General features: G+C 39.4%; 1 protein-coding gene and 1 non-coding gene across 10 annotated transcripts in view; one reads left to right on the top strand and one right to left on the bottom strand.

Annotated features, from left to right (window-relative positions):
* Tmem196 (transmembrane protein 196) overlaps positions 1–23,628 on the bottom strand; it is an 86,681-nt gene extending 63,053 nt beyond the window's left edge. For 2 of the 9 annotated variants that reach the window (XM_087554374.1, XM_087554375.1), the window contains exon 1: positions 23,404–23,628. In XM_087554374.1, the coding sequence (XP_087410500.1) occupies positions 23,404–23,493 (90 nt within the window). In that variant the 5' untranslated portion in view covers positions 23,494–23,628. 9 annotated transcript variants of the gene reach the window in all.
* LOC120093304 (U6 spliceosomal RNA) lies at positions 17,949–18,055 on the top strand. Its single transcript, XR_015623657.1, has one exon. It is a non-coding gene; the product is annotated as a U6 spliceosomal RNA (small nuclear RNA).
* Positions 23,629–27,368: the final 3,740 nt, after the last annotated feature.

Below are 27,368 nucleotides of genomic sequence, written 5' to 3'. Positions count from 1 at the left end.
CTTGGAGTCTCTTTGGGATGTAAGAATTAAGATGATGATTATTGGAAACATGACAACATCTATTACTTAAGCTTGACACAAGCATGTCATGGTCTTGCCGCCATCACTCTGTCTTTATGTTCATACATTCAGACCTTATAAAAACAAGGGAGTTTTTATATTTTGTTCCATTCTAGTTCATTGCCTTCATCCACACTGCCAAAGAGGTTCTCACTTCTTATACCCATCACCGCAATCTTGGATGTCAGGACTAGCTGTTCACAGTTACCTCGTTAATTGATAAATGTCTTAATTCTCTTTTTTACATGGAGGAAATTGTTAGTCCCCCAACTAGCTAATGGTAGGTAGGTCTGGGATTTACAGCCAGTTAATTTGCCTTAGGACCTTATGAGATATTAACACTGTGATATCGACTCCAGGAAACCTTCAAGGTCATTAGTACTTCCATGGGTATTTCACTGTCCACACCAAATATTCTCTTCCCTCTTTATCCCTAACCTCTCTGAGGCCATACTCTTACCTCCACCAATGCTAGTGATCTGCTTTTTTGGGAGGGAGGGGGTTGGGTGATACCTCTCTGGAGACTGCATTCTGACTCATATTTTATAGTTTCTGTAGTAACTAGGAAAATGCCATTCACACGTTGAACATTCTATAAATATTGGTTACATGGATTTACCAGAGAAGAAACGAAAAGATAGTCAAAAATATATCACAAAAGAATTTGAAACCATTTCAATAATTTGCTAGTCACTCTATATTTTGAAAACCATGAAAATTCTAACTGGGAATTTATTTCTTTACAAATGCATTTTTTCTTAATTGTTTAAAAAGTAAACAATTATTTGAACATTTCAGTTTCAAAATAACTCATTCAGTTGACTGAGTCCTTTGATTTTCTTTTCTTTTTCTTTCTTTTTTATTTTTTATGAAACCGTATTGCAGTATTCAAAACTATTCTTCCAAGAATCTTGGTGAATTGTGCTTACTGTAAAGTAGAGATCATTGTTTATAGTAAATAATAGACTATATCAATATGGCCGATCTGATTCAAAAGTTTTCTGCACCTGTGCATACATTAGTTCATTTATATAATACCCTTTTTGGAAGGGAAAAGATTAATTATGTTTAAAAAGGAAGCTAACATAGTTATTTAAAGTATCTTAAGATAGAAGGGTTTTAATGTATTACTTAGAGGCAGTTTACTTTAATTCACTCAATTTCTTACGTTTAATGAATGGGGAGACATGAGGCATTTTTTTCTTTGAGCCATAAGATCACATTTAACCTCTTTTTAAAAGTATGTTTGCATTGTACTTTATTTTGACAGTTGACAAGTAGAAAATTTATTAACAATAGCTACAATTCTCAAAATATTTTTAACTGCACATTAGGTATGGAATTTAAGATGTGCCCCTTTGAATTCAAATTCAAATTCAAAGCTATACTTACATGGGCAACAGTTCCATAATAAAGAATAAGGTAGGTAATGTGGATTGATACAAAATTATAGAATTTAGAAAAAGGATTCTAGGGGCAATTCAATGCTAGATTTATTCTTTTCCTTTTTGTCTTTTAAGTTGTGTAATCTATAAACATGTATCATACCTGGAAAAAAGTATAAAAGCTAATTATCCAATTCCACAGTACTCAGAGGGCTGGAACACCTTTTATGAATGACTCTGGTATAAATGTTCTTAAATTCCTAAATGGTCCTTCTCTAAGTAATTTAGTGATGAAATGATGATTGTTAAATACAGTTTAGATTGTCAACAACAGAATGCCTCCTAGTGAATTACACAAAAAATACAATCAAGTTAGAGACCTAGATGGGCATGGCAGTTATGAGGGGATAAGAGAGAGGGGGCAAGGGGGAAAAGGAGGATCAACACACACACACACACACACGCACGCACACACACACACACAGAGAGAGAGAGAGAGAGAGAGAGAGAGAGAGAGAGAGAGAGAGAGAGAGAGAGAGAGGGAGGGAGAGATCTTTTTTTATTATCAGGTAGTTATTGATTCTGGTGGCAGCAAAAGGTCTGCTTCCTTGCAATTCTCTCTATATGACCAAACAAGATGCTTGTTAGATCTGTCCCTGACCTGAAAAAAAAGCACAAAACAACAAACAACCAAAAATCCCCTCAAACCAACACTGTTTTCTGAGTAGGTAAGCACTTTAAGTGAGTTACTCTACAATTACATTCCTTACTGTTGTTTGTTTAACTGGTGGCCTTGAACTTGACAGACTATTGAGAGATGACTGTGAGGCAGGCAGCAAGGCAAATTCACAGCAGTGCTCTCTGGGACAATGCCCACCCCTCCTCAGACCTGTCAGAGGCTCAGCTCACTTTCCGTTTTGGTCATATCACTGTTGCATCGGCGCACCTTCAGCGTACTGCCCTCAGATGAACAGATAACTACCTCCTGCTTGCTCTTGGTACAATAAAATGATGTAACATTTTCAGTAAAAGACATAAAGGACAAGTAAGTTCGCCCTTGTCAGATGTAACCGTAATGAATAACACTGGTCAGTCTTGCAGAATCAGTCAGACGATCCCAACCCTCAAGTTTAAATAAAGCCATTCATTTTGGTTTTAAGCCCAGAAAAGAGGAAAAAAGCTTCCCCAGTACATAAAAAGACAACGTAAATCAGCAGAGCTTGTCATTTGGAACCTACAGGCAGAGGAGTAATATAATATTCTCTCCCCAGGAGACAGTGACTAAGGCACGCACACTGACCATCCCCGAAAAGAGGTAAAGAGAGAGTGAAATGGCTCAACGTACACACACCCCGCTCCATACCGGGGACGAGTCTCCGAGCTGCGGCGTGTGCTCTCGGAGAGCCAGGCTGAAGCTGACCGCCCCCACGGCCACGCTGGACACCCCCAGCCCTATCTCCAGCACAGAGAGCACCAAAAGGCTCCCAATGATCTGGCCGCTGGTGCACATTCTCCTTGGGTCATCATTCCTTCCAGCTCAGAGATGGAAGCTGATCATCTACCTTCTTTCTTTCAAAGTCCTCTTCAGCCCTTTCCGCCCCCTACCACAGTCCAGCTCCTCAAACTTTTCTTTCTTCACCAGCAAAACATTATCCAAAGGGTCTGGATTTCCAGAACCAGAGAACCATTTCCGTGGCGGGGCCAGAGAGGACAGAGCTGATCCAGCCCGTGGCGCGTTCACCCGGGGACCGCGGGCGATGGGTGGGAGTCCAGAAGCTTTTACGGAGGAGCCAGGCTCTGGAGAGCAAACCCTGGATCTGAGCCTTGTCGGTGTCGGAGGCGCAGTCCAGAGTTCTGCCGCGTCTCTGCTCTGCGCTTCCAGGAGCCTTCCGCACCTCTCTGGCTCCCTTCTCCTTCCTGGCGGAGGAACCGAGCTTGGTTTCCTAGCGATAAAGGGGAGCAGCTCGCAACCCCTCTCCGCCCGTCCTCTCGCCTTCCCTCCTTTGTTTTCCTGCCTGCGCAAAGTGCTTCTGTGAATCCCTAGGTCTCCAGGCAGAGCGGGTGGATTGTATTCAGCACCACGTTCCTAGCACTTGCTGTGTCGCCAGAAAAAGCGACCTTGTCTGATGGCCTCTTTCCGTCTGGTTTTTCTCCCCCCTCTGTCGTTTTCGTCCTCCCCCCACCCCCCTTGATCCGATTCTCTCTCATCGCTATGACCTCATTGGGGTTAAGGAGGCTAAAAGAGGAGGGAGAATCCTGATGTATTTGTGGGTCTAGGACCAATAATACTCTTGGCTGACCCCCGGGTCGCCCCGGCCCTGGACCCAACCCCAGGATCCTAAATTCCTTACTTCTGCACCTCCTCTACTCAATTCCTCTTGGGTTTCTGCCTCGGCCAGGAGGGGTGGCTATTCCTGGTTCCTATATCAATATGGGCTCATTCTATGTAAAACTTTCTTCTACATGTACTTGCTCTGCTTGAGGAGCAGAGAGCAAAGGGAAGCCCAGTGCACTGAAATAGAGAGAAGCCAGACCCCTATACAAAGATTATAGGGAACCCTAATTGAAGGACTCGACTATATCAATGAACCCAGCCTGGAGCCTGCTCTTTAAGAGAGAGGGTCCACTCTGCCATCACTACCTTGTATCTTCCTATCCTAGGGGAAGACGCTGTCTGCTGGAGTCATACTTTCCTTGCTAGCCACACACCCATACATCCTGAGAGGCATAGTCAGAAGCAGTGTGGCAGAGACCTTGAGTTCTTATCCCATTTCAGTTGAGATAACACGCACTTGAGTATTACACCAGAACAAGCGTTACTTATACACGGAGAAAAAAGTCTGACCTAGTACATAACTAATTTTTACCATCTTCAACTCAATCTGAATCATCATGGCAGGGGCTCACGCGTGGGTTGTGTAATTTTGTTGTTCTCTCTGGTGAATTTTGGGAGTCTAGATATAGTAGAACTGCTATGCATGCATCAGGGTTATATTTTACTGATTTTCCCTCCAGGAAACATCTCAGGTGTTCTACTGAAAATATTCAGGATAGAGAGGGAAGAGTTCTGAGGTATGGATCCATTAATCATCTTTCTCAAGAACCGATTCTTCAGTTAGAGATGGGTTGAAGGGAAATATAGACAACGGGGATCCACAGTATGAGGGCATCTTGGCCTCTGCCCACATGCAAAGAAGTGCAGAGTAAGCACCTTTGGGATTACACAAGGCATTGTTTTTTGTTTTTGTTTTTTGTTTCTTTTGTTTTGTTTTGTTTTTCAAGATCCAATGTTGAGGAAGCAGAAGCCCTAATTCTGTCCCAGGAGTGTCAGTTTCACCTTTAAATATTTTAATCAGAACATGCTTCATAGCTTAAATCCTACACTCTCATTTCTTTCTTTCTAATATGCTTATTTTATGAGTTTTAAAATTTGAGAACAAAAATCAAAGGATTACAAGTTATTAAATGCTAAGGAATTTTCGGCTATTGTGATAATCAGAGCACAATGTACATACTAATGTTGACTGATAGTGATGTTCCTTTCTACTTCTCAAGACCTTTTCCCTCAGATAACCAGTTTCCAGAATTTCTCAGTTTGTAGATTCAATAAAGCAACATTTATGATATTTACATATTTTATAAATCAAACATAAACAGAAATAATGAGATATCTATGCTGCTTCACTTGTGGTTTGAATTTAGCCACTTTGTTTTGCTTTTCTATTTTTTATTCTTTTTTTTTTTTTTTTTTTTTTTTACTCCATAGCTTTTTTTTTTTTTTTTTTTTGTTTTTTTTTTTTTGTTTTTTTTTTGTTTTTTTTTTTTTATTAACTTGAGTATTTCTTATATACATTTCGAGTGTTATTCCCTTTCCCGGTTTCCGGGCAAACATCCCCCTCCCCCCTCCCCTTCCTTATGGGTGTTCCCCTCCCAACCCTCCCACCATTGCCGCCCTCCCCCCATAGACTAGTTCACTGGGGGTTCAGTCTTAGCAAGACCCAGGGCTTCCCCTTCCACTGGTGCTCTTACTAGGATATTCATTGCTACCTATGGGGTCAGAGTCCAGGGTCAGTCCATGTATAGTCTTTAGGTAGTGGCTTAGTCCCTGGAAGCTCTGGTTGCTTGGCATTGTTGTACTTTTGGGGTCTCGAGCCCCTTCAAGCTCTTCCAGTTCTTTCTCTGATTCCTTCAATAGGGGACCTATTCTCGGTTCAGTGGTTTGCTGCTGGCATTCGCCTCTGTATTTGCTGCATTCTGGCTGTGTCTCTCAGGAGCGATCTACATCCGGCTCCTGTCGGTCTGCACTTCTTTGCTTCATCCATCTAGTCCAATTGGGTGGCTGTATATGTATGGGCCAAATGTGGGACAGGCTCTGAATGGGTGTTCCTTCAGTCTCTGTTTTAATCTTTGCCTCTCCCTTCCCTGCCAAGGGTATTCTTTTTCCTCATTTAAAGAAGGAGTGAAGCATTCACATTTTGATCATCCGTCTTGAGTTTCGTTTGTTCTAGGGATCTAGGGTAATTCAAGCATTTGGGCTAATAGCCACTTCTATTTTTTATTCTTTTGGAGGGGAAAAAACAAGTTGTGATCATCAAAATATACTAGTGCAGTTTTCTGTGGAAAAGAATTACCCCGAGAGAATTATAGTGAACACTTATTTGATGTTAACCGTATAGGAGTTTTAAAGGCACAAAGAAACATGTCATCTATTGAGTTTGATTGTTCATTTCTGACAAAGATGATCATTTGAAACCGGTTACTTCAGTATGTAAAACTCTAGTCATATGCCCAATTATAGCCACCCTTGATTGTTTCTGGATCACTTGTATAAAACACAAAACTTCTGAAAACCACAAACCAGAACTGATTAAATCCATGAGTAACTACAGAAGAGTTAAGATCAAACAAATATTTTAGGAGTAATATATTAAAAACCACTATGTACAGAAGAAATTAATTATCCTCTTTCAACCAGCAACATTACAACTGCAAGACATTTATAACACCTTTTCTTTGCTACAAAGTATATTTTACACATATTTTCAAACAATGTAAAGTTTCCTCAAATGATCCCAAATACTTCTAAAATTTGTTCATACTCACAAAAATCAAGGACAAAAAAGAGTTCAAACTGAGAAAATATTATTTTTATCATTATCTCTCAAAATCATGTCAGAAAAAGAATATAGTATTAAGCTATAAACCAAGAGAATTCATATAAAATCCATTCTATCTAAATTCCAGTGCTTTCACAATCCAGAATTTAACTTTTCTTACATCACAGTACAATGAACAGTATTACTCATGAGATCCATTGAAATGGCTCAATAATTCCTCATATTTAATAAGAGCAAAACGCAAGCTCGTTACCTTATGTGTGATATAAATAAATGTACAGGTAATCTCAAAATAATTCGAAAGCTCCTAAACTAATAATTCTTTATGGCTTTTTCCATTTAAGGGTCTTATAATTGCAAATCAGCATTCAAAAGTGATTAGGTCTTTATATACTTATTTTTACAAATTAGAGTTATAGACATTTTAATATTTTGTTAAAGAAACACCCAGAAATTGGTAAACAAATCATTCCATCTATGTTATGAATGATGACCCCAAAGCCTTGTTGAGTAAAAGTTCACTCCTTAGCCTGTGATTGGAAATGAAGGAACTTAGGTCTTAAGGGGGTCACATCCCTTCTCTTTCTTTTCTTCCCCTTGTCTTGGCTATCACAAGGTGAGCAGGTCACTCAGCATATGATAGCTACTAAAATGTTTTACCTCACCACAGCCTAAAATGCTGTATGACTGATTAACCATGGAACTATGAGATGAAATAAATCCCTTCTTTTTAAAGTTGGATTCACTCAGATAACTTGGTATTATATCAGAAAATTGGCCAATATTCACTCCCACTTAATGTAATGACAAACATTGGCTAAGTGATAATGGTACTTACTAATCAGGGTGTTACTAAAAAGTCCCTAATTAACACAAACCCTGTGGCAACTTAACACAAGCTAGAAACACTAGAGAATTACTCAAAAGAGGAGTTACCTTCATCAGGCTGGCCCGTAGGCATAGATTGTAGGGGAATTTTCTTGATTAGTGCTTCATGTGGACAGGCCTAGCATACTGAGGGCCATACTACTCCTGGGCAGGTGGTCCTAGGCTCTCTAAAAAAGCAGGCCAGACAAATGGGGAACAAGGCAGTAAGTAATGTTTTTCCATGTTCTCTGATTCAGATTCTGTCCCTAGGTTCCTTCCTCGAGTTCTTACATTAGCTACCTTTGTGATGGACTGTAACATGTAAGCCAAACAAACCATTTTATTCCAAGTTGCTTTTGGTCAATGTCTTTATCACAGTGACAGAGAAGAAAACTAGAATAGTTCCTGAAAACTTAAAGGGTCACTTTTGATAATGATAATATTTGTGATGGTACAAGCACTGAACACAGTGGTCAATGTAGCCTAAATAACTAAGGAAAGAAACATCATAAAACTATTTTAAGCCATTTGCCAGTTGTGAAGGAATAAAAGTTGACTTAATATTTTGATAACCATGTTAGTGCAGTTAAAAAAGACTGTAGTTATAATGAATTTGCTTAAATAGACAGAAAAAGTTTGATTTTTTTCTAATTTGACAGTAACAAGCCGATGCAGTGAAATCAGAACTTATTTTTGCCATTTATTGTCCTTTAGTGGCAATGTTACTGGGAGTATCTTCAGTGTTTGTGTTTATTACTTGGAGAGAATACAATATATTACTGTGTTGCTATTATATTTTCATTTATAGCTAAAGTATCACCTGTTTGTTATTGACCTTAAACATATGAATATATTATATAAAATGATTTCTATTTTTTATAAAGAATATGGATTTTCTCACACCTAGTTTTATGATGAATGGAACTGCATTAACTCATTCACTGTGTCCAAAATACATCCACCATTTTGAAAATTTCCAGATACAGCACAGCCATTAGCAAGGGACTATCAGCTATGTAGAAAAGAAACAAGGTTTTTCACCTTGGTTTTATGTCATGGGGATTTAACAATCTTACAGGCAGAGGGTACCAGACAGAAAAATGTGGCCTTACAGAATTTAGCAACTAGATAGCAGAGTTCTTTGGAACAAAGTGTTGCTCCAAGATTCATGTGTTACAACCTTAACCTCCCCAGAGATAGTATTGTTAGTGTTGGCTTTTGGTGGATCATTAGGTTTAGAATGCTCATGTGGGTAGATCCTCTCTGAAGGAATTAATCCCTTTTCAAAGGAAAAAAAAGACTATAGCTCACTTTCAGAATCTGAAGCAGAGAACATTAGGAAACATTACATACTGGCTTGCTCCTCATGTTTTGTTCAGCCTGCTTTCTTATACAGCCAGAGATCACCTTGTAGAGATACAAGAAGAAGACAACTATCTTCAAACCAGCAGGAGAAATTTACCACACATTAAGCTTAGACTTCTTAGACTGAAGAATTTAAGGAGTTGTTTAAGCCATGCAATTTATGGCGCATTGTCAGATGACTAATTGGTGATTATAAGATGACTAATCCATTGAACTGGCCAACATTTTAAGGGCTGAGTCTTGGAGAGCAGGAGTTATTGAGAAAAAGATCTATAAGTCTTCATAAGTAATCCTTGAATTTCTTCCTAAATTCATGTAGTATAACTGAAGGATACAACTCTTCAATGTTACATAAAAATTACGAAGTGGTAATTTGGTGAAGGATATAAGTGTTTATGTAGGAAGGATATAAGTAGGATAGGCAAAGGATAAACACTCCGTGGGATAGGTCAACCAAATTTCTAAAAGCCAACAATAAATATTAAAACATTAAAAGAAACAGAGAAAGGGGGCATATTATATGTAATAGAGGCACAATTCTGATACTAAAACTATTTCATCTAGTACTAAAACTATTATAGAAAGAGCAAATTGAATATATTACATTAATAAAATTTAAAAACAAGCCAAAACTAGGTGTAGATTTCTTTATCTAGAAATAAATAATAAGAAATAAAAGGGAGGCCTCTGCCCAGAGCTGACTCGGTGCCACAGCTCTCTGTACCCACATCCCATTTGGGAAAGCTGGTTTCTCAGAAGTGCTGACAAACCTGAGAGCACAGGGAAGACCACCATTTCTGCTCACATTTCTGACCCAAGTGGAACCCTCACGTTGCCGTCTAGACACAGGAACTGAGGAGCAGTCTGGGACAGGATCTTTCCCGTTTCTGCCTGTGTCCGGAGCTGACCCTGTGGCACAGCTCTCTGTACCCAGATCTAGAGGGAAGACAGCTGGTCTCCCAGGAGTGCTGACACACAGGCTTATAGGAGGGTCAAGCCACTGTCAGAGAAAGCAAGACCAGCTAACACCAGAGATAAGCAGATGGCTAGAGGCAAAGGCAAGAACCTAAGCAACAGAAAGCAAAGCTGCTTGGCATCATCGGAACCCAGTTCCCCCAGCACAGCAAGGCCTGAATACAGGAACACACCAGATAAGCAAGATTTTGATTTAAAAATCACAACTCATGAAGATGTTACAGGATTTTAAGAAAGAGATAAATAACTCCCTTAAAGAAATACAGGACAACACAGGTAAACAGGTAGAAGCCCTTAAAGAGGAAACATAAAAATCTCTAAAAGAAGTATAGGAACGGTTTCTGCTCTAGAACAAAAAGAAGAAAATACACCCAAGAGGAGTAGAAGGCAGGAAATAATCAAACTCAGGGCTGAAATCAACCAAGTAGAAACAAAAAGAACTATACGAAGAATCAACAAAACTAGGATTCTTTGACAAAATCAACAAGATAGATAAACCCTTAGCCAGACTAGCCAGAAAGCACAGGCAGTGTATCCAAATTAACAAAATCAGAAATGAAAATGGAGACATAACAACAGAATCTGAGGAAATTCAAAAAATTCTATATTCAACAAAACTGGAAAATCTGGAGGAAATGGACAAATTTCTAGACAGATACCAGGTAACAAAGTTAAATCAGAAACAGATAAACCATCTGAACAACCCCATAACTCCTAAAGAAATAGAAGCAGTCATTAAAAGTCTCCCAACCAAAAAGAGCCCAGGTCCAGAATGTGTTCGGTGCAGATTTCTATCAGACCTTCATAGAGGACCTCATACCAATACTATCCAAACTATTCCACAAAATAGAAACAGATGGAACACTACTGAATTCCTTCTATGAAGCCACAATTGCTCTTATACCTAAACTACACAAAGACCCAATGAAGAAAGAGAACTTCAGACCAATTTCCCTTATGAATATTGACACAAAAATACTCAATAAAATCCCTGCGAACCAAATCCAAGAACACATCAAAACGATTATCCATCATGATCAAGTAGGTTTCATGCCAAAGATGCAGGGATGGTTCAACATATGGAAATTCATAAACATAATCCACTAAATAAACTCAAAGAAAAATACACATGATCATTTCATTAGATGCTGAGAAAGCATTTGACAAAATTCAATACCCCTTCATGATAAAGTCCTGGAAAGATTAGGAATTCAAGGCCCACACCTAAACATAGTAAAAGCAATATACAGAAAAGCAGTAGTTAACATCAAACTAAATGAAGAGAAACATGAAGCAATCTCACTAAAATCAGGGATTAGACAAGGCTGTCCACTCTCTCCCTACTTATTCAATAGAGTATTTGAAGTCCTATCCAGAGCATCAGACAGCAAAAGGAGGTCAAAGTGATACAAATTAGAAAGGAAGAAGTCAAAAGATCACTATTTGCAGATATGATGATAGTTTACTTAAGTGATCCCAAAGGTTCCACCAGAGAACTACTAAGCCTGATAAACAACTTCAGTAAAGTGGCTGGGTAATAAATTAACTCAAACAATTCAGTAGTCTTTCTCTACTCAAAGGATAAACAGTCTGAGAAAGAAATTAGGGAAATGAGCCTGGGCCTTGCTTCATATACTTCTTGCTTCCTTCACCTTCCCAAGCTAAATCTGGAGTCAGTACTCTTCCTTCCATTGTTGTAGTTTCATCCTAGCCCATGTTGAGAGCTCTTGGTGCTACCTTGTATGAATTTGGCAGGAATTTGACATTGGCCTAGAACAAAGAAGTAGGTTTAATATGAATAGAGCTGATGATGTGTTCTTTGTATCTTAGTGAGTCTTGTTAATACCCTGAATACAGCAATCATGGGACCTTTGTTTATGCCTTGTTTGTTCTTTAACTATGTTATGCCTTAAGCCTGGCTATATTTTTTGTATGTACTTAAAATGATATAAAAGACAACTGGAAGAAAATTAAACCCGTTTCAGCTTTAAAAAAAAAGAAATTAGGGACATGATATCCTTCACAATAGTCCCAAATAATATAAAATACTTTGGTGTGACTCTATCCAAGCAAGTGAAAAATCTGTATGACAAGAAATTCAAGTCTCTGAAGAAAGAAATTGAAGAAAATCTCAGAAGATGGAAATACCTCCATGCTCATGGATTTGCAAGATTAATATGGTAAAAATGGCCATTTTGCCAAAAGAAATCTACAGATTCAATGCAATCCCCATCAAAATTCCAACTCAATTCTTCATATAGTTAGAAAAACAATTATCAAATTCATTTGGAATAACAAAAAACCCAGGATAGCAAAAATTATACTGAACAATAAAAGAACTTCTGGGGGGAATCACCATCCCTGACTTCAAGCAGTATTACAGAGCAATAGTGATAAAAACTGTATGGTATTGGTACAGAGACAGGCAGATAGATCAGTGGAACAGAATTGAAGACCCAGAAATGAACCCACACACCTATGATCACTTGAGATTTGACAAAAGAGCTAAAACCATCCAATGGAAAAAAGATAGCATTCTCAACAAATGGTGGTGGTTCAACTGGAGGTCAACATGTAGAAGAATGCAGATCGATCCATGCTTATCACCCTGTACAAAGCTTAAGTCCAAGTGGATCAAGGACCTCCACATCAAACCAGATACACTCAAACTAATAGAAGAAAAAGTGGGGAAGAGTCTTGATCACATGGGCACTGGAAAAAATTTCCTGAACAAAACACCAATGGCTTATGCTCTAAGATCAAAAAATAACAAATGGGACCTCATAAAACTGCAAAGCTTCTGTAAGGCAAAGGACACTGTGGTTAGGACAAAATGGCAACCAACAGATTGGGAAAAGATCTTTACCAATCCTACAACAGATAGAAGCCTTATATCCAAAATATACAAAGAACTCAAGAAGTTAGACCGCAGGGAGACAACTAACCCTATTAAAAAATGGGGTATACAAGTGAAACAAAGAATTCACAGCTGAGGAATGCTGAATGGCTGAGAAACACCTAGAGAAATGTTCAACATCTTTAGTCATAAGGGAAATGCAAATCAAAACAACCCTGAGATTTCACCTCACACCAGTGAGAATGGCTAAGATCAAAAACTCAGGTGACAGCAAATGCTGGAGAGGATGTGGAGAAAGAGGAACACTCCTCCATTGTTGGTGGGATTGCAGACTGGTACAACCATTCTGGAAATCAGTCTGGAGGTTCCTCAGAAAATTGGACATTGAACTGCCTGAGGATCCAGCTATACCTCTCTTGGCATATACCCAAAAGATGCCCCAACATATAACAAAGACACGTGCTCCACTATGTTCATAGCAGCCTTATTTATAATAACCAGAAACTGGAAAGAACCCAGATGCCCTTCAACAGTGGAATGGAAACAGAAAATGTGGTACATCTACACAATGGAGTACTACTTAGATATCAAAAACAATGGCTTCCTGAAATTCATAGGCAAATGGATTGAACTAGAAAATATCATCTTGAGTGAGGTAATCCAATTACAGAAAAATATACATAGTATGCACTCACATTAGTCCAAAAGCTCAAATTACCCAAGATGCAATCCACAGACCACATGAATCTCATGAAGAAGGAGGACCAATGTGAGGATACTTCACTCCTTCTTAAAAAGGGTGCAAAAATATTCATAGGAGGGGATATGGAGGTAAAATTTGGAGCAGAGACTAAAGGAATGGCCATTCAGAGCCTGCTCCTCATGGGGCCCATATTTGTACAGCCACCAAAACTAGATAAGATTGATGAAGCTACGAAGTGCATTCTGACAGAAGCTGGATATAGATGTCTCTTGAGAGTCACAGCCAGTGCATGTCAAATTCAATGGTGAATGCTAACAGCAAACCATTGAACCAAGAATGGGATCCCCTTGGAAGAATGAGAGAAAGGATTGAAAGAGTTGAAGGACATGCTTTGGATGTGTCTACTACCGAAAGACTATACATGGACTGACCCAGGGCTGCAATTGCATATGTAGCAGAGAATAGCCTTGTTGGGGCACCAGTGGAAGGGGAAGCCCTTGGTCCTGCCAAGGTTGGACTCCCAGTGCAGGGAGATGGGGGCCAACGAGGGGGATGTATAGGGGGAATACCTCTATGGGGGAGGGGAGGGGAGGGGAGGGAATGGGGGCTTATGGACAGGAAGCCAGGAAGGGGAATAACATTTGAAATGTAAGTAAAGAAATATATCTAATAAAAATTAAAAAAATAAAAATATGGAAAAGCTCAAAAAAAAAAAAGAGTAGACATGGACTGACCCATGGCTCCAGGTGCATATGTAGCAGAGGACAGACTTGTTTTGCAGCAATGGAGGGAGAAGCCCTTGGTCCTGCCAAGGCTGGACACCTCAGTGTAGAGGAATGTCGGGGGTGGGGTGGGAAGGGGAGGTGGATGGGGAGGGAAACACCCTTATAGAAGAAGGGGAGGGGTATGGGATAGGGGGCTTATGTCCAGGAAACCGGGAAAGGGAATAACAGTTGAAGTAAATAAAAAAAATCCAATAAAAGAAAAAAAGAAATAAACAGAAAAAATAAACTAGGAATTCATTGCAATAATATTGGTTTGTGACTGATAATTAATAATTTTTTAATTAATTTATTTATTCACTTTACATCCTGATTGTCCCCTACTATGGTCCTTTCTCTTCTCAGTCCTACCCTTATAAATCTCTCTCCCTGTATAGGAGAGGACAGTTTTAGAATGTTGTATTAAATATTTAATCTCAATCAAAGGTCTCTTCAGTGCCTTTGATCATCCAGTTCCCAGATGAAAGACACACGAGTTTTGTATTTATAATAAGCCTTTACAGCACTAGAGTTGGACAGATATCTACCTTCTAAGCTACTAGTATGTACTTCCCTATCAATAACCCGAGTTATAACTTGCCATGTTACATCTGGGCCACTCTTAACTTCAATTGATCAGTCTTCATCATCATGTTTTTATGATTCACCTATCCCATTGGCATTTTCCCCTTTCTCTACCTCATCTCTACTCTCCTGACCCCACCTATCTCTCTATTGCCCAGCTATAGGGTGTCAGCATCTTTATTCAACCAATAGTTTTGAATTAAGGAACAAGGTCACATAGCATCACTTGGTGTGAGTATTCTCTTGTCCTTGCAGTAACCAGATCTTGGGGGCCAGTATTAGCATCACAACACACAGCAAAGGAACAAACCTTAACAATAGGATGACTAAAAAAATGTTAAATAACAAGGGATAGTCTCATAGGGCAGTAGATGCCTAGAGAATTGATTGTTACATTTGATATGTTACATATACATATCTGTTTATTGCGTAATTTGTGAATAAATTGTTTTTCCCATCCAAAAAATATGATATTGAAAATTAAAAAGGATACACCACAAGGACTTCAGAGGTAGGCTAATAAAGGAGAAAAGAAAGTCAACTTGTATGGTGCTGGCACTGTTGTACGGTTTGTTCTTGTGGTGGTGTTGCACAATGCCTGTGTTATGGTGGTGGTATTCGTGTATGTGGTGGTGTGGTAGTAGTTGGGGAAGCATTTGAATGCATGTGAATGTCAGAAGTCAACATGCAGTGTCTTTCTCTAAAGCTCTTCATTTTGTTCTTTGTAACAGGGTTTCTCACTGAAACTGGATCTTGTCATTTCAGCTAGACAGGGTGCCAGTGAGTCCACTTGATCTTTCTGTCTCCACCCATCATGCTAATCCCTGTACTGGTGTCACAGATGTTCACTGACATGCCCAGCCTTGATATATATGCTGGAGATCTGGACTAAAGTCCTTATTCTTGCACAGCAAACACTGTCTCACTGAACCACCTCTGGATTGTAGTCCTGGATATGCACTGATATTAATAACTCCATTAAATTTATTAAAATGATGAAATAAACATTACAAATAACAGAAATTATTAAAAAGAATAATCAAAGGGAAAGGCCCAACTATAGATTTTGTGCAAAATATTATTTTAAATAAAAATGTAATTTTTAAAAGTAAATGGAAAAGAATGATTGTGTTTTCAGTAACTAAAATATAATCCCAAACCTAATTGTTGCCATAGACAGACATTGGTAAAATAAAAGGCAAAGGATTAGCTTATCAAGTGGATGACAGTTGCTTTCTCTTGACCCATTCTTGAAATGATTTCTGCCTCTCAGAATTAAAACCCCGTGTACTAGCCTCCCAATCAGCATCGGCTGGACATGTTGATGAACATTTAACCAATAGAACAGGGAAAAGTGATGGGATTTCCTTTTATGACTGCTTCACTACCCTTCTTTGTTTGCGTGCTTTTAAAAGTAAGCTTTTTGTGTTGGGGAGGTTCACAAGACCAGGAATTGAAGGTTGATTCAAACTATCAGTCCCTGAGACATTAGCACCCTCAACCCAACAAAGAACAAAGGACCAATCTTGCTAATAACTACTTGATTATCCTGGGAACACATTTTGACAAGTCAAGGGTTGCATGCTCACCCACCTAACAGATACACTGATTCTAAAAGAAGACCGACTCGTGCTGCTCCCATGATTCTGATCTTCATATTTCCAGATAATAAATTTTGTTTAACAAGTCTCTTTTGACAGAGGAGTTTATGGACATGAACCAAATTTATAAGACATGAACTAGATGTTTGATGTGAATATTCCTAATAACAGAACTTGAGGCATGTGAGGGAAATTATAGAATTAAAAACAGAAACATAAACCTATATAGTTGCATTTGGTAATTTTTGACAGTCACTAGATGAGCAACTGGGAAAAACAAAGACAAAAGATCTCAACACATTATCAAGCAAATTTTAGAAGTCTGTTTAACAAGCACTGTATTTCTGCATTTTTCATCTTTTTTCTTTTCTTTTTCTCTGTGTACTCTTGGACATCCTGGAACTTGCTCTGTAGTCCAGGCTGGCCACAAAATCATAGAGATAACGCTTTCCTCTGCCCCCTGGATCCTAGGATTAAAGTAATGTACCACCACTGCCCAGCTATGCATTTTCTATCTTAATGAGAATCAAATTTTGTCTATAAAGGCTCATTGAAATGCTGAACTTTGCACAAATCTTATAGCCAAAATTTTTTCACAGCCTTTTAAGACTTCTGATACTCCCACGATCACTCTAAAATTAGTGTTTAAATATTTAGCAATTGTTTCTATTATGTACTTTAGATAACCGAGCAATCATTTACATAATTATCTAAAAGAAAAAGAAATTGATGAGAACAAGCTATTACATTAACCAAAGTGAAAAGTAGACTAACATAAAATACTAAAGCTAAAGGGGCTGGGCATACCTTTTTTCTTAGATTTTGCCCATGTTTAAATTCTTTTTGCTACTATGTGACCTCTTCAACTTTTTGAATGGCTGGGAATACCCTGAACTAATAAAATGCCTAAATATTAAGCTAACATCTTGGTTTATGAATTCAATCCAGTTTTCTAGGTTTTATGTATAATGGAGAACAAGTGTACAAAACTATTTTATTTATAATAACTAGTAAATAATTTAAAATTATATATTTGTTTAGCAATCAAAGATGAAAAAATGCTTGCTGAGAGGAGCCAGACATGGGTGTCCCTTGAGAGGCTCTGCCAGAGTCCTCCTGATACAGATGAGAATGGTTGCAGCCAACCATTGGACTGAGCAAGGGGACCCTAATGGAGGAGTTGCAGAAATGACTGAAGGAGGTAAAGGGGTTTGCTACTCCATAGGAAGAACAACAATATCAACCAATCAGTCCTCACCAGAGCTCCCAGGGACTAAACCACCAACCAGTGAGTACACATGAAGAGACCCATGACTCCAGCCACATATGTCCAGCACCAAGAGGAGGAAAATCCCTTGGTCCTGTGAAGGCTCATTTCCCCAAATGTAGGGTAATGCCTGAGTGTTGAGGTGGAGTGGGTGGGTGGGAGTGGGAGCATCCTCATAGAAGCAGGGGAAGGACTGACGGGGTATGGGAGAGGAAGGAAAGGGGATAACATATGAAATGTAAATACATAAAATATCCAAAAATTTAAAAATTAATGAAAAAGAACTTTGCCATAAACTATACAATAATTTTTATCAGTGCTTTTGGTAATGCATTGGAGTTTTTTTATCTTTATACTTTGTGTATATTTCAATTTTTATGTAATAATACTTAATATTATTAAGTAATGCTTACATCAGCAGTATACATAAAAAGTTGGAATGATATAGGAAAGATTAGCATGGCCCATGCCAAAAGGATGAACTACAAATTCATGAAGCATTCTATGATTTTTTTTTTATTCTGGAGTTTCATTTTTTTTTATTGGATATTTTCTTTACCTACATTTCAAATGTTATTCCCTTTCCTGATTACTCCTCTGGAATCTCCCTATCCCTTCCCTTCTCCCCCTGCCTCCATGAGAGTGTTCCCCACGAACCACCCACTCCCTCCCATCTCCCCACCCTGGCTTTCCCCCACACAGGTGCACTGAGCCTTCGTGGGGCCAAGGGCCTCTCCCCTCACCCATGCTCGATAAGGCCATCCTCTGCTACACATGCAACTGGAGCCATGGGTCCCTCCACGTGCACTCCTTGGTTGGTGGTTTAGTCTCTGGGAGCTCTGGGGGTCTTGTTGGTTTACATTGTTGTTCTTCCTATGGGGTTGAAAACCCCCTTAGCTCCTTCAGTCCTTCCTTTAATTCCTCCACTGGGGGCCCCATTTCCAGACCAATGGTTGGTTGAGAGCATCTGACTCTGTATTTCTCAGGTTCTGGCAGCCTCTCAGGAGACAGCTATATCAGGCTCCTGTCAGCATTTATTTCTTAGCATCCACAATACTGTCTGGGTTTGGTGACAGTATATGAGATTGATCCCTGGGTGGGGCTGTCTCTGGATGACCTTTCCTTCAGTCTCTGCTCCATATTTTGTCTCTATATGTTTTCCTATGATTATTTTGTTCCCCATTCTAAGAAGGACTGAAACACCAACTCTTTTGTCTTCCAAGTTCTTGAGCTTCATGAGGTCTGTAGACTGTATCTTGGATATTCCGAGCTTTGGGGCAAATATCCACTTATCAGTGAATACATATCATGTGTGTTCTTTGGTGATTGGGTTACCTCACTCAGGATGATACTTTCCAGTTCCATCCATTTGCCTAAGAATTTCATGTAGTCATTGTTTTTCATAGCTGAGTAGTATTCCATTGTGTAGATGTACCACATTTTCTGTATCCATTACTCTGTTGAAGGGCATCTTTCAGTTTGCCCTTATGGCAAAGACACAACTTCTTATGTTATAAACTTGGAGAAATAAAGCTGGTATCTAACTAGAAGTTTCATTCTTATTGACAGTTTTCATGGTGCTGAAATGTACTTTGCACACTACCAGATGAGAAAGGTATGCATTCCAGCTATGAACTCTGTTGACCTATAATAGAGACCTGCATATATATTATATGATACACAGGTGAAATAGTGATACAAATGTTATGGCAGCCATCAAACATTCTTGCTTGGACTTAAAGATGGAACCCATACCTGATACTGCTAAAGTGGCCAAGATCATACAACTAGGTAGTACATGTGCCTAGGGGAAAAACTTTATATTATTATTCTGTTAAAGGAACATAGCGATAAAATGACTCATAATGGCATACTGCTATACCCATATATCAGTGTCTGTTCAGACCTCATCAGAGAAGCTTTCTCTTGCAGTAGACTGGAATGGTCACAGAGACCTGCAACTGGACCATGTACCAAAAGTGAAAGACCTTGTACCAGTCATCCCTAAATGGGATGTTTTCACAAAAAACCCCTATTTTCATTACTCAGATATCTATGCAGAAGGAGAGAAGTAAAGACTGTAGGAACCACAGGTGTGGATGACTCCTTGGAAACAGCATCTTCCAGACACAACAGGACCAACACATATATGAACTCATGGAGACTTGTGACAGCATGCACAAGAACTTCACAGGTTCAAACCAGACAAAAATCTCAGCACTGAGAAGGTACAAAGTCCCACACTTTATCAAGAAGGTACTTGCAATCATTGCCTGCAGAGCATGGGAAGAATCAGTTTTTCCAAAGAAATTACCCTGGTGTATCAACCACACTGTAGGACAGGCCACACCCTCAGGAATCATTAAGAAACACAAAATGGACAGCATGTTATTTTGTTTATTTGTTTGTTGAGATGGTGTGTGTGTGTGTGTGTGTGTGTGTGTGTGTGTGTGTGTGCGCGCGCGCGCATGAAGTTTTTCTTTTGTTTTGGCATTTTTGTCCTATTAGTTTTCTGTCTTTTATCTTTACTTTGTAGTTTTTTTCTCCATCTTTATTAAATTGGGTATTTCTTATTTACATTACAATTATTATTCCCTTTTCCGGTTTCCAGGCCAACATCCCCCAACTCCTTCCCCTCCCCTTCTATATGGGTGTTCCCCTCCCCATCCTCTCCCCATTACTGCCCTCCCCCCAACAATCACATTCACTGGGGGTTCAGTCTTGGCAGGATCAAGGGCTTCCCCTTCCACTGCTACCTATGCAGTTGGAGCCCAGAGTCAGTCCATGTATAATCTTTGGGTAGTGGCTTAGACGCTGGAAGCTATGGTTGCTTGGCATTGTTGTACATATGGGGTCTCAAGCCCCTTCAAGATCTTCCAGTCCTTCCTCTGATTCCTTCAACGGGGGTCCAGTTCTCAGTTCTCTGGTTTGCTGCTGGCATTCGCCTCTGTATTTGCTGTATTCTGGCTGTGTCTCTCAGGAGAGATCTACATCCGGTTCCTGTTAGCCTGCACTTCTTTGCTTCATCCATCTTATCTAGTTTGGTGGCTGTGTATGTATGGGCCACATGTGGGGCAGGCTCTGAATGGGCGATCGTTCCCTCTGCGTCTGTTCTAAACTTTGCCTCCCTATCACCTCCCAAGGGTATTCTTGTTCCCCTTTAAAGAAGGAGTGAAGCATAAACATTTTGGTCATCCTTCTTGAGTTTCATGTGTTCTGTGCATCTAGGGTAATTCCAGCATTTGGGCTAATAGCCACTTATTGATGAGTGCATACCATGTGTGTTTTTCTGTGATTGGGTTACCTCAGTCAGGATGATATTTTCCAGTTCCATCCATTTGCTTATGAATTTCATAAAGTCATTGTTTTTGAGTAATATTCCATTGTGTAGATGTACCACATTTTCTGTATCCATTCCTCTGCTGTAGGGCATCTGGGTTCTTTCCAGCTTCTGGCTATTATAAATAAGGCTGCTATGAACATAGTGGAGCATGTGTCTTTGTTATATGTTGGGGCATCTTTTGGGTATATGTCCAAGAGAGGTATAGCTGGGTCCTCAGGTAGTTCAATGTCCAATTTTCTGAGGAACCTCCAGACTGATTTCCAGAATGGTTGTACCAGTCTGCCCATAAACATATAAGAAGCCTACACAACTCCAAATAGATTGGACCAGAAAAGAAACTCCTCACATCACATAATAGTCACAACATCAAAGGGAAAAAGGTCAAGTAATATATAAAGGCAGACCTATCAGAATTACACCAGACTTCTCACCAGAGACTATGAAAGCCAGCGGATCCTGGGCAGATGTCATACAGACCATAAGAGAACACAAATGCCAGCCCAGGTTACTTTGTAGTTTTTTTGTGTGTTTTTTTATTGTATTTTTGTATTGAAATAGAAAGAATATGAGATTTGATGGGTAGAAAAATTTGGAACACATGGGAAGAGTTGGGGAGTGCAAAATATGATATTCTATAATATACTATATATTATATTAAGAATTAATTAAAAGGGCAAAGAAAATATAAAATAATGGTTACAATTGTAAATAGATAAGACTCTCTGGTCAAGAGACATGGAGATATGAAAGCTTTAGAAATAAGACAAAATAATATCCAATGATATACCACTTACAAAAGGGCTTAACTTCCTGAGGATCCAGCTATACCTCTCTTGGACATATACCCAAAAGATGCCCCAACATATAAAAAAGACACGTGCTCCACTATGTTCATCGCAGCCTTATTTATAATAGCCAGAAGCTGGAAAGAACCCAGATGCCCTACAGCAGAGGAATGGATACAGAAAATGTGGTACATCTACACAATGGAATATTACTCAGCTATCAAAAACAATGACTTTATGAAATTCGTAGGCAAATGGTTGGAACTGGAAAATATCATCCTGAGTGAGCTAACCCAATCACAGAAAGACATACATGGTATGCACTCATTGATAAGTGGCTATTAGCCAAAATGCTTGAATTACCCTAGATGCCTAGAACAAATGAAACTCAAGACGGATGATCAAAATGTGAATGGTTCACTCCTTCTTTAAAAGGGGAACAAGGATACCCTTGGCAGGGAATAGAGAGGCAAAGATTAAAACAGAGACAGAAGGAACACCCATTCAGAGCCTGCCCCACATGTGGCCCATACATATACAGCCACCCAATTAGACAAGATGGATGAAGCAAAGAAGTGCAGACTGACAGGAGCCGGATGTAGATCGCTCCTGAGAGACACAGCCAGAATACAGCAAATACAGAGGCGAATGCCAGCAGCAAACCACTGAACTGAGAATAGGACCCCCGTTGAAGGAATCAGAGAAAGAACTGGAAGAGCTTGAAGGGGCTCGAGACCCCTTATGTACAACAATGTCAAGCAACCAGAGCTTCCAGGGACTAAGCCACTTCCTAAAGACTATACATGGACTGACCCTGGACTCTGACCTCATAGGTAGCAATGAATATCCTAGTAAGAGCTCCAGTGGAAGGGGAAGCCCTGGGTCCTGCTAAGACTGAACCTGCAGTGAACTAACTAGACTGTTGGGGGGAGGGCGGCAATGGGGGGAGGGTGGAGAGGGAAACACCCATAAGGAAGGGGAGGGGGAAGGGGGATGTTTGCCCGGAAACCGGGAAAGGGAATAACACTCGAAATGTATGTAAGAAATACTCAAGTTAATAAAAAAAAAAGGGCTTAACTTTAGTTTTTTAAGCAAGTAGAAATTGAAAGAGAAGTGATAGAAAAACACTCCATGAAAATAGTTCGAAATAAATAAAGCATCATGGTTATACTTATATCAAATGAAATAGTCAAGGTCAAATTGTATGGGGAGACAAAAATAACTTTATATAATGGCATAATGATAAAAGATCAGGTTGACAGAAAAACAACTAAAAATATAAGCGTATATGTGTGTGTGTGTGTGTGTGTGTGTGTGTGTATAGTCAGCACTAAGGCATCTAAGTATATAAAGCAAACATTTCCAGAACTAAAATGAGAAATAAACAGAAATATAATAATATTTGGGTATTTCAATGAGACATACTTAATAATAGATAGATAATCTATACAGAAAATTAGAAAGTAAATAGAAGACTGAAAATCAATAAGGAAACCAATAGACCAAAAGACAGGTACAGAACATTCTACTCATCAGCAAATGAGCGCTCACAGAATGTTCTCCAGGACAGATCACATTTCAGGGTTAAAAAAGTCTTTGTTCAGTAAGATAAAAGTGATTCCATTTATTTTATTTATCACATTAAATTACACACACACACACACACACACACACACACACACACACACACGTTCCAAATAGCTACATTTTTTTTTAATTTTAGATTTTATACCTCTCTTATATTTGTGGTTAGTCTTGCTTGACAAAACAAAATTCTACACATGTGCAGCCCATCCTTCTTCTTGTTTATGCTTGCAGGCATGGAACTTTACAAATTACCTTTGTGATGCATCCTTCCTCCTACCACTTAATTCACTGCTGGAGGCTTCTGAGTTTCTTTCTCTATACAGATCCCACCTCCAACAAACTCCCTTCTCCATGCACAATATTAACAGACAGGTTGACAGTGGCGATAATCCTCTCACTAGGGCACACAGACAAAAATAGTATTGGCATTCTTTGTGACCACAGGAGGCTAATTTTATTTTTATCTTATTTCTTTTTATATTCACTTGGTAGTTATGGCATGTGGTGCTTGTTCCATAAAAACATGACCTCTTGGTTGAGTGCACTTAAGATAATTATTCTCTGGATAAGTAATACAAAAAGTAATTATAAAGGGATAATATGTCATTTATTTTCTATACTGGCAATTCTGACGAGATTGAATCTTATCATGTAGGTTTCAAAATTAATACTTATGAACTTGTCATGTTCCATATCTTTTGACCTTACTTCCTCCTCACAGTAGCCCTTGGAATATTAAAATCAATTTGCAAGTTCAGCTTTGAACTTAGGTAGTGTGATCTCTTATAACTAATACAGTATTTTCTCAGGATTTTCTCTTTGAGGTAACTATAAAATGTATTTTAAAAAGTTTACGAAAGTGTACAGATTTAGGGCATTTTGCAAAGTGAGCACATTAATATAACCACCACTCAAACTAAGAGTCTAAGCTCCTAAGTAAATATTTTTCATTCGCTATCTATCCCATCAACCTTCAAGACTGATCAGAATCCTAAATTATAGTAGCATGCATTGTAACCTTTGTATTTTATATCAATGCAACAATAGAGAATTGTAGGGTGATGTCATTATGCGGCAAGGCAGGTCCAGGATAACGTGAAGCCTATCATTGGGTGAGAAGGAAGGGTAGGAGGGAAAAAGTCTAGGAGAGGGAGAGGGGGAGGGGGAAGGGGAAGGGGAGGAGGAGGGAGAGGGGGGAGGAGGAGGAGGAGGAGGAGGAGGAGGAGGAGGGGGAGATCAAGATGAGTCTATAGAGAAGGATGGTTCAGATTTAGGTGAACTAGATCGAGTTTATCTTGTCTAAATGGGTGATTTTTATCTTTATCAATTGGGAGTGAATTTATTGTGTGGATAAATTGTGGATTGAGAATTTAACATGTAAATCTAATTGCTAAATTAAAAGTTTGCGAAACTTTGATTTTAATGGAATAAAGAGGGCAGTGTGTGGAAGAAATGGCTGGGAGGCAGTTGGAGCATGCGGATCTGATTCTGTTTGCCTGCGTGGAGTGAGAACACGCAGGGCCCGCATGTGTGTCAGCCATGGACTGCATGGAGAGGGCGGCTGAAAGGCTGGGAGTGGACGGATTGCGGACTATGTGGCGGAGTAGCAGCTGAAGTGAGTGGATCCGGTTCGTGGGTACTGATGGAAAACGTTCCTTTTTAACTTTTCCCACAACAGAGAATATTGTTTGTCTTCCCTAATTTGACATTATTTGTGAGTTTTTTTTTTTTTTTTTTTTTATTCTTTTTTTTTTTTTTTTTTTATTAACTTGAGTATTTCTTATATACATTTCGAGTGTTATTCCCTTTCCCGGTTTCCAGGCAAACATCCCCCTCCCCCCTCCCCTTCCTTATGGGTGTTCCCCTCCCAACCCTCCCCCCATTGCCGCCCTCCCCCCATAGACTAGTTCACTGTGGGTTCAGTCTTAGCAGGACCCAGGGCTTCCCCTTCCACTGGTGCTCTTACTAGGATATTCATTGCTACCTATGGGGTCAGAGTCCAGGGTCAGTCCATGTATAGTCTTTAGGTAGTGGCTTAGTCCCTGGAAGCTCTGGTTGCTTGGCATTGTTGTACTTTTGGGGTCTCGAGCCCCTTCAAGCTCTTCCAGTTCTTTCCCTGATTCCTTCAATAGGGGACCTATTCTCAGTTCAGTGGTTTGCTGCTGGCATTCGCCTCTATATTTGCTGTATTCTGGCTGTGTCTCTCAGGAGCGATCTACATCCGGCTCCTGTCGGTCTGCACTTCTTTGCTTCATCCATCTTGTCTAATTGGGTGGCTGTATATGTATGGGCCACATGTGGGGCAGGCTCTGAATGGGTGTTCCTTCAGTCTCTGTTTTAATCTTTGCCTCTCCCTTCCCTGCCAAGGGTATTCTTTTTCCTCATTTAAAGAAGGAGTGAAGCATTCACATTTTGATCATCCGTCTTGAGTTTCGTTTGTTCTAGGGATCTAGGATAATTCAAGCATTTGGGCTAATAGCCACTTATCAATGAGTGCATACCATGTATGTCTTTCTGTGATTGGGTTAGCTCACTCAGGATGATATTTTCCAGTTCCAACCATTTGCCTACGAATTTCATAAACTCGTTGTTTTTGATAGCTGAGTAATATTCCATTGTGTAGATGTACCACATTTTCTGTATCCATTCCTCTGTTGAAGGGCATCTGGGTTCTTTCCAGCTTCTGGCTATTATAAATAAGGCTGCGATGAACATAGTGGAGCACGTGTCTCTTTTATATGTTGAGGCATCTTTTGGGTATATGCCCAAGAGAGGTATAGCTGGATCATCAGGCAGTTCAATGTCCAATTTTCTGAGGAACCTCCAGACTGATTTCCAGAATGGTTTTACCAGTCTGCAATCCCACCAACAATGGAGGAGTGTTCCTCTTTCTCCACATCCTCGCCAGCATCTGCTGTCACCTGAGTTTTTGATCTTAGCCAATCGCACTGGTGTGAGGTGAAATCTCAGGGTTGTTTTGATTTGCATTTCCCTTATGACTAAAGATGTTGAACATTTCTTTAGGTGTTTCTCAGCCATTCGGCATTCCTCAGCTGTGAATTCTTTGTTTAGCTCTGAACCCCATTTTTTAATAGGGTTATTTGTTTCCCTGCGGTCTAACTTCTTGAGTTCTTTGTATATTTTGGAAATAAGGCCTCTATCTGTTGTAGGATTGGTAAAGATCTTTTCCCAATCTGTTGCTTGCCGTTTTGTCTTAACCACAGTGTCCTTTGCCTTACAGAAGCTTTGCAGTTTTATGAGATCCCATTTGTCGATTCTTGATCTTAGAGCATAAGCCATTGGTGTTTTGTTCAGGAAATTTTTTCCAGTGCCCATGTGTTCCAGATGCTTCCCTAGTTTTTCTTCTATTAGTTTGAGTGTGTCTGGTTTGATGTGGAGGTCCTTGATCCACTTGGACTTAAGCTTTGTACAGGGTGATAAGGATGGATCGATCTGCATTCTTCTACATGTTGCCCTCCAGTTGAACCAGCACCATTTGCTGAAAATACTATCTTTTTTCCATTGGATGGTTTTGGCTCCTTTGTCAAAAATCAAGTGACCATAGGTGTGTGGGTTCATTTCTGGGTCTTCAATTCTATTCCATTGGTCTATCTGTCTGTCTCTGTACCAATACCATGCAGTTTTTATCACTATTGCTCTGTAATACTGCTTGAGTTCAGGGATAGTGATTCCCCCTGAAGTCCTTTTATTGTTGAGGATAGCTTTAGCTATCCTGGGTTTTTTGTTATTCCAGATGAATTTGCAAATTGTTCTGTCTAACTCTTTGAAGAATTGGATTGGTATTTTGATGGGGATTGCATTGAATCTGTAGATTGCTTTTGGTAAAATGGCCATTTTTACTATATTAATCCTGCCAATCCATGAGCATGGGAGATCTTTCCATCTTCTGAGGTCTTCTTCAATTTCTTTCCTCAGTGTCTTGAAGTTCTTATTGTACAGATCTTTTACTTGCTTGGTTAAAGTCACACCGAGGTACTTTATATTATTTGGGTCTATTATGAAGGGTGTCGTTTCCCTAATTTCTTTCTCGGCTTGTTTCTCTTTTGTATAGAGGAAGGCAACTGATTTATTTGAGTTAATTTTATACCC

Source organism: Rattus norvegicus, chromosome 6 (assembly GCF_021556685.1).
Source record: "Rattus norvegicus strain SHRSP/BbbUtx chromosome 6, alternate assembly SHRSP_T2T, whole genome shotgun sequence".
Lineage (NCBI taxonomy): Eukaryota > Metazoa > Chordata > Mammalia > Rodentia > Muridae > Rattus > Rattus norvegicus.
The sequence above is the reverse complement of the archived record's forward strand: the minus strand, read 5'-3'. Positions and strand labels throughout refer to the sequence as shown.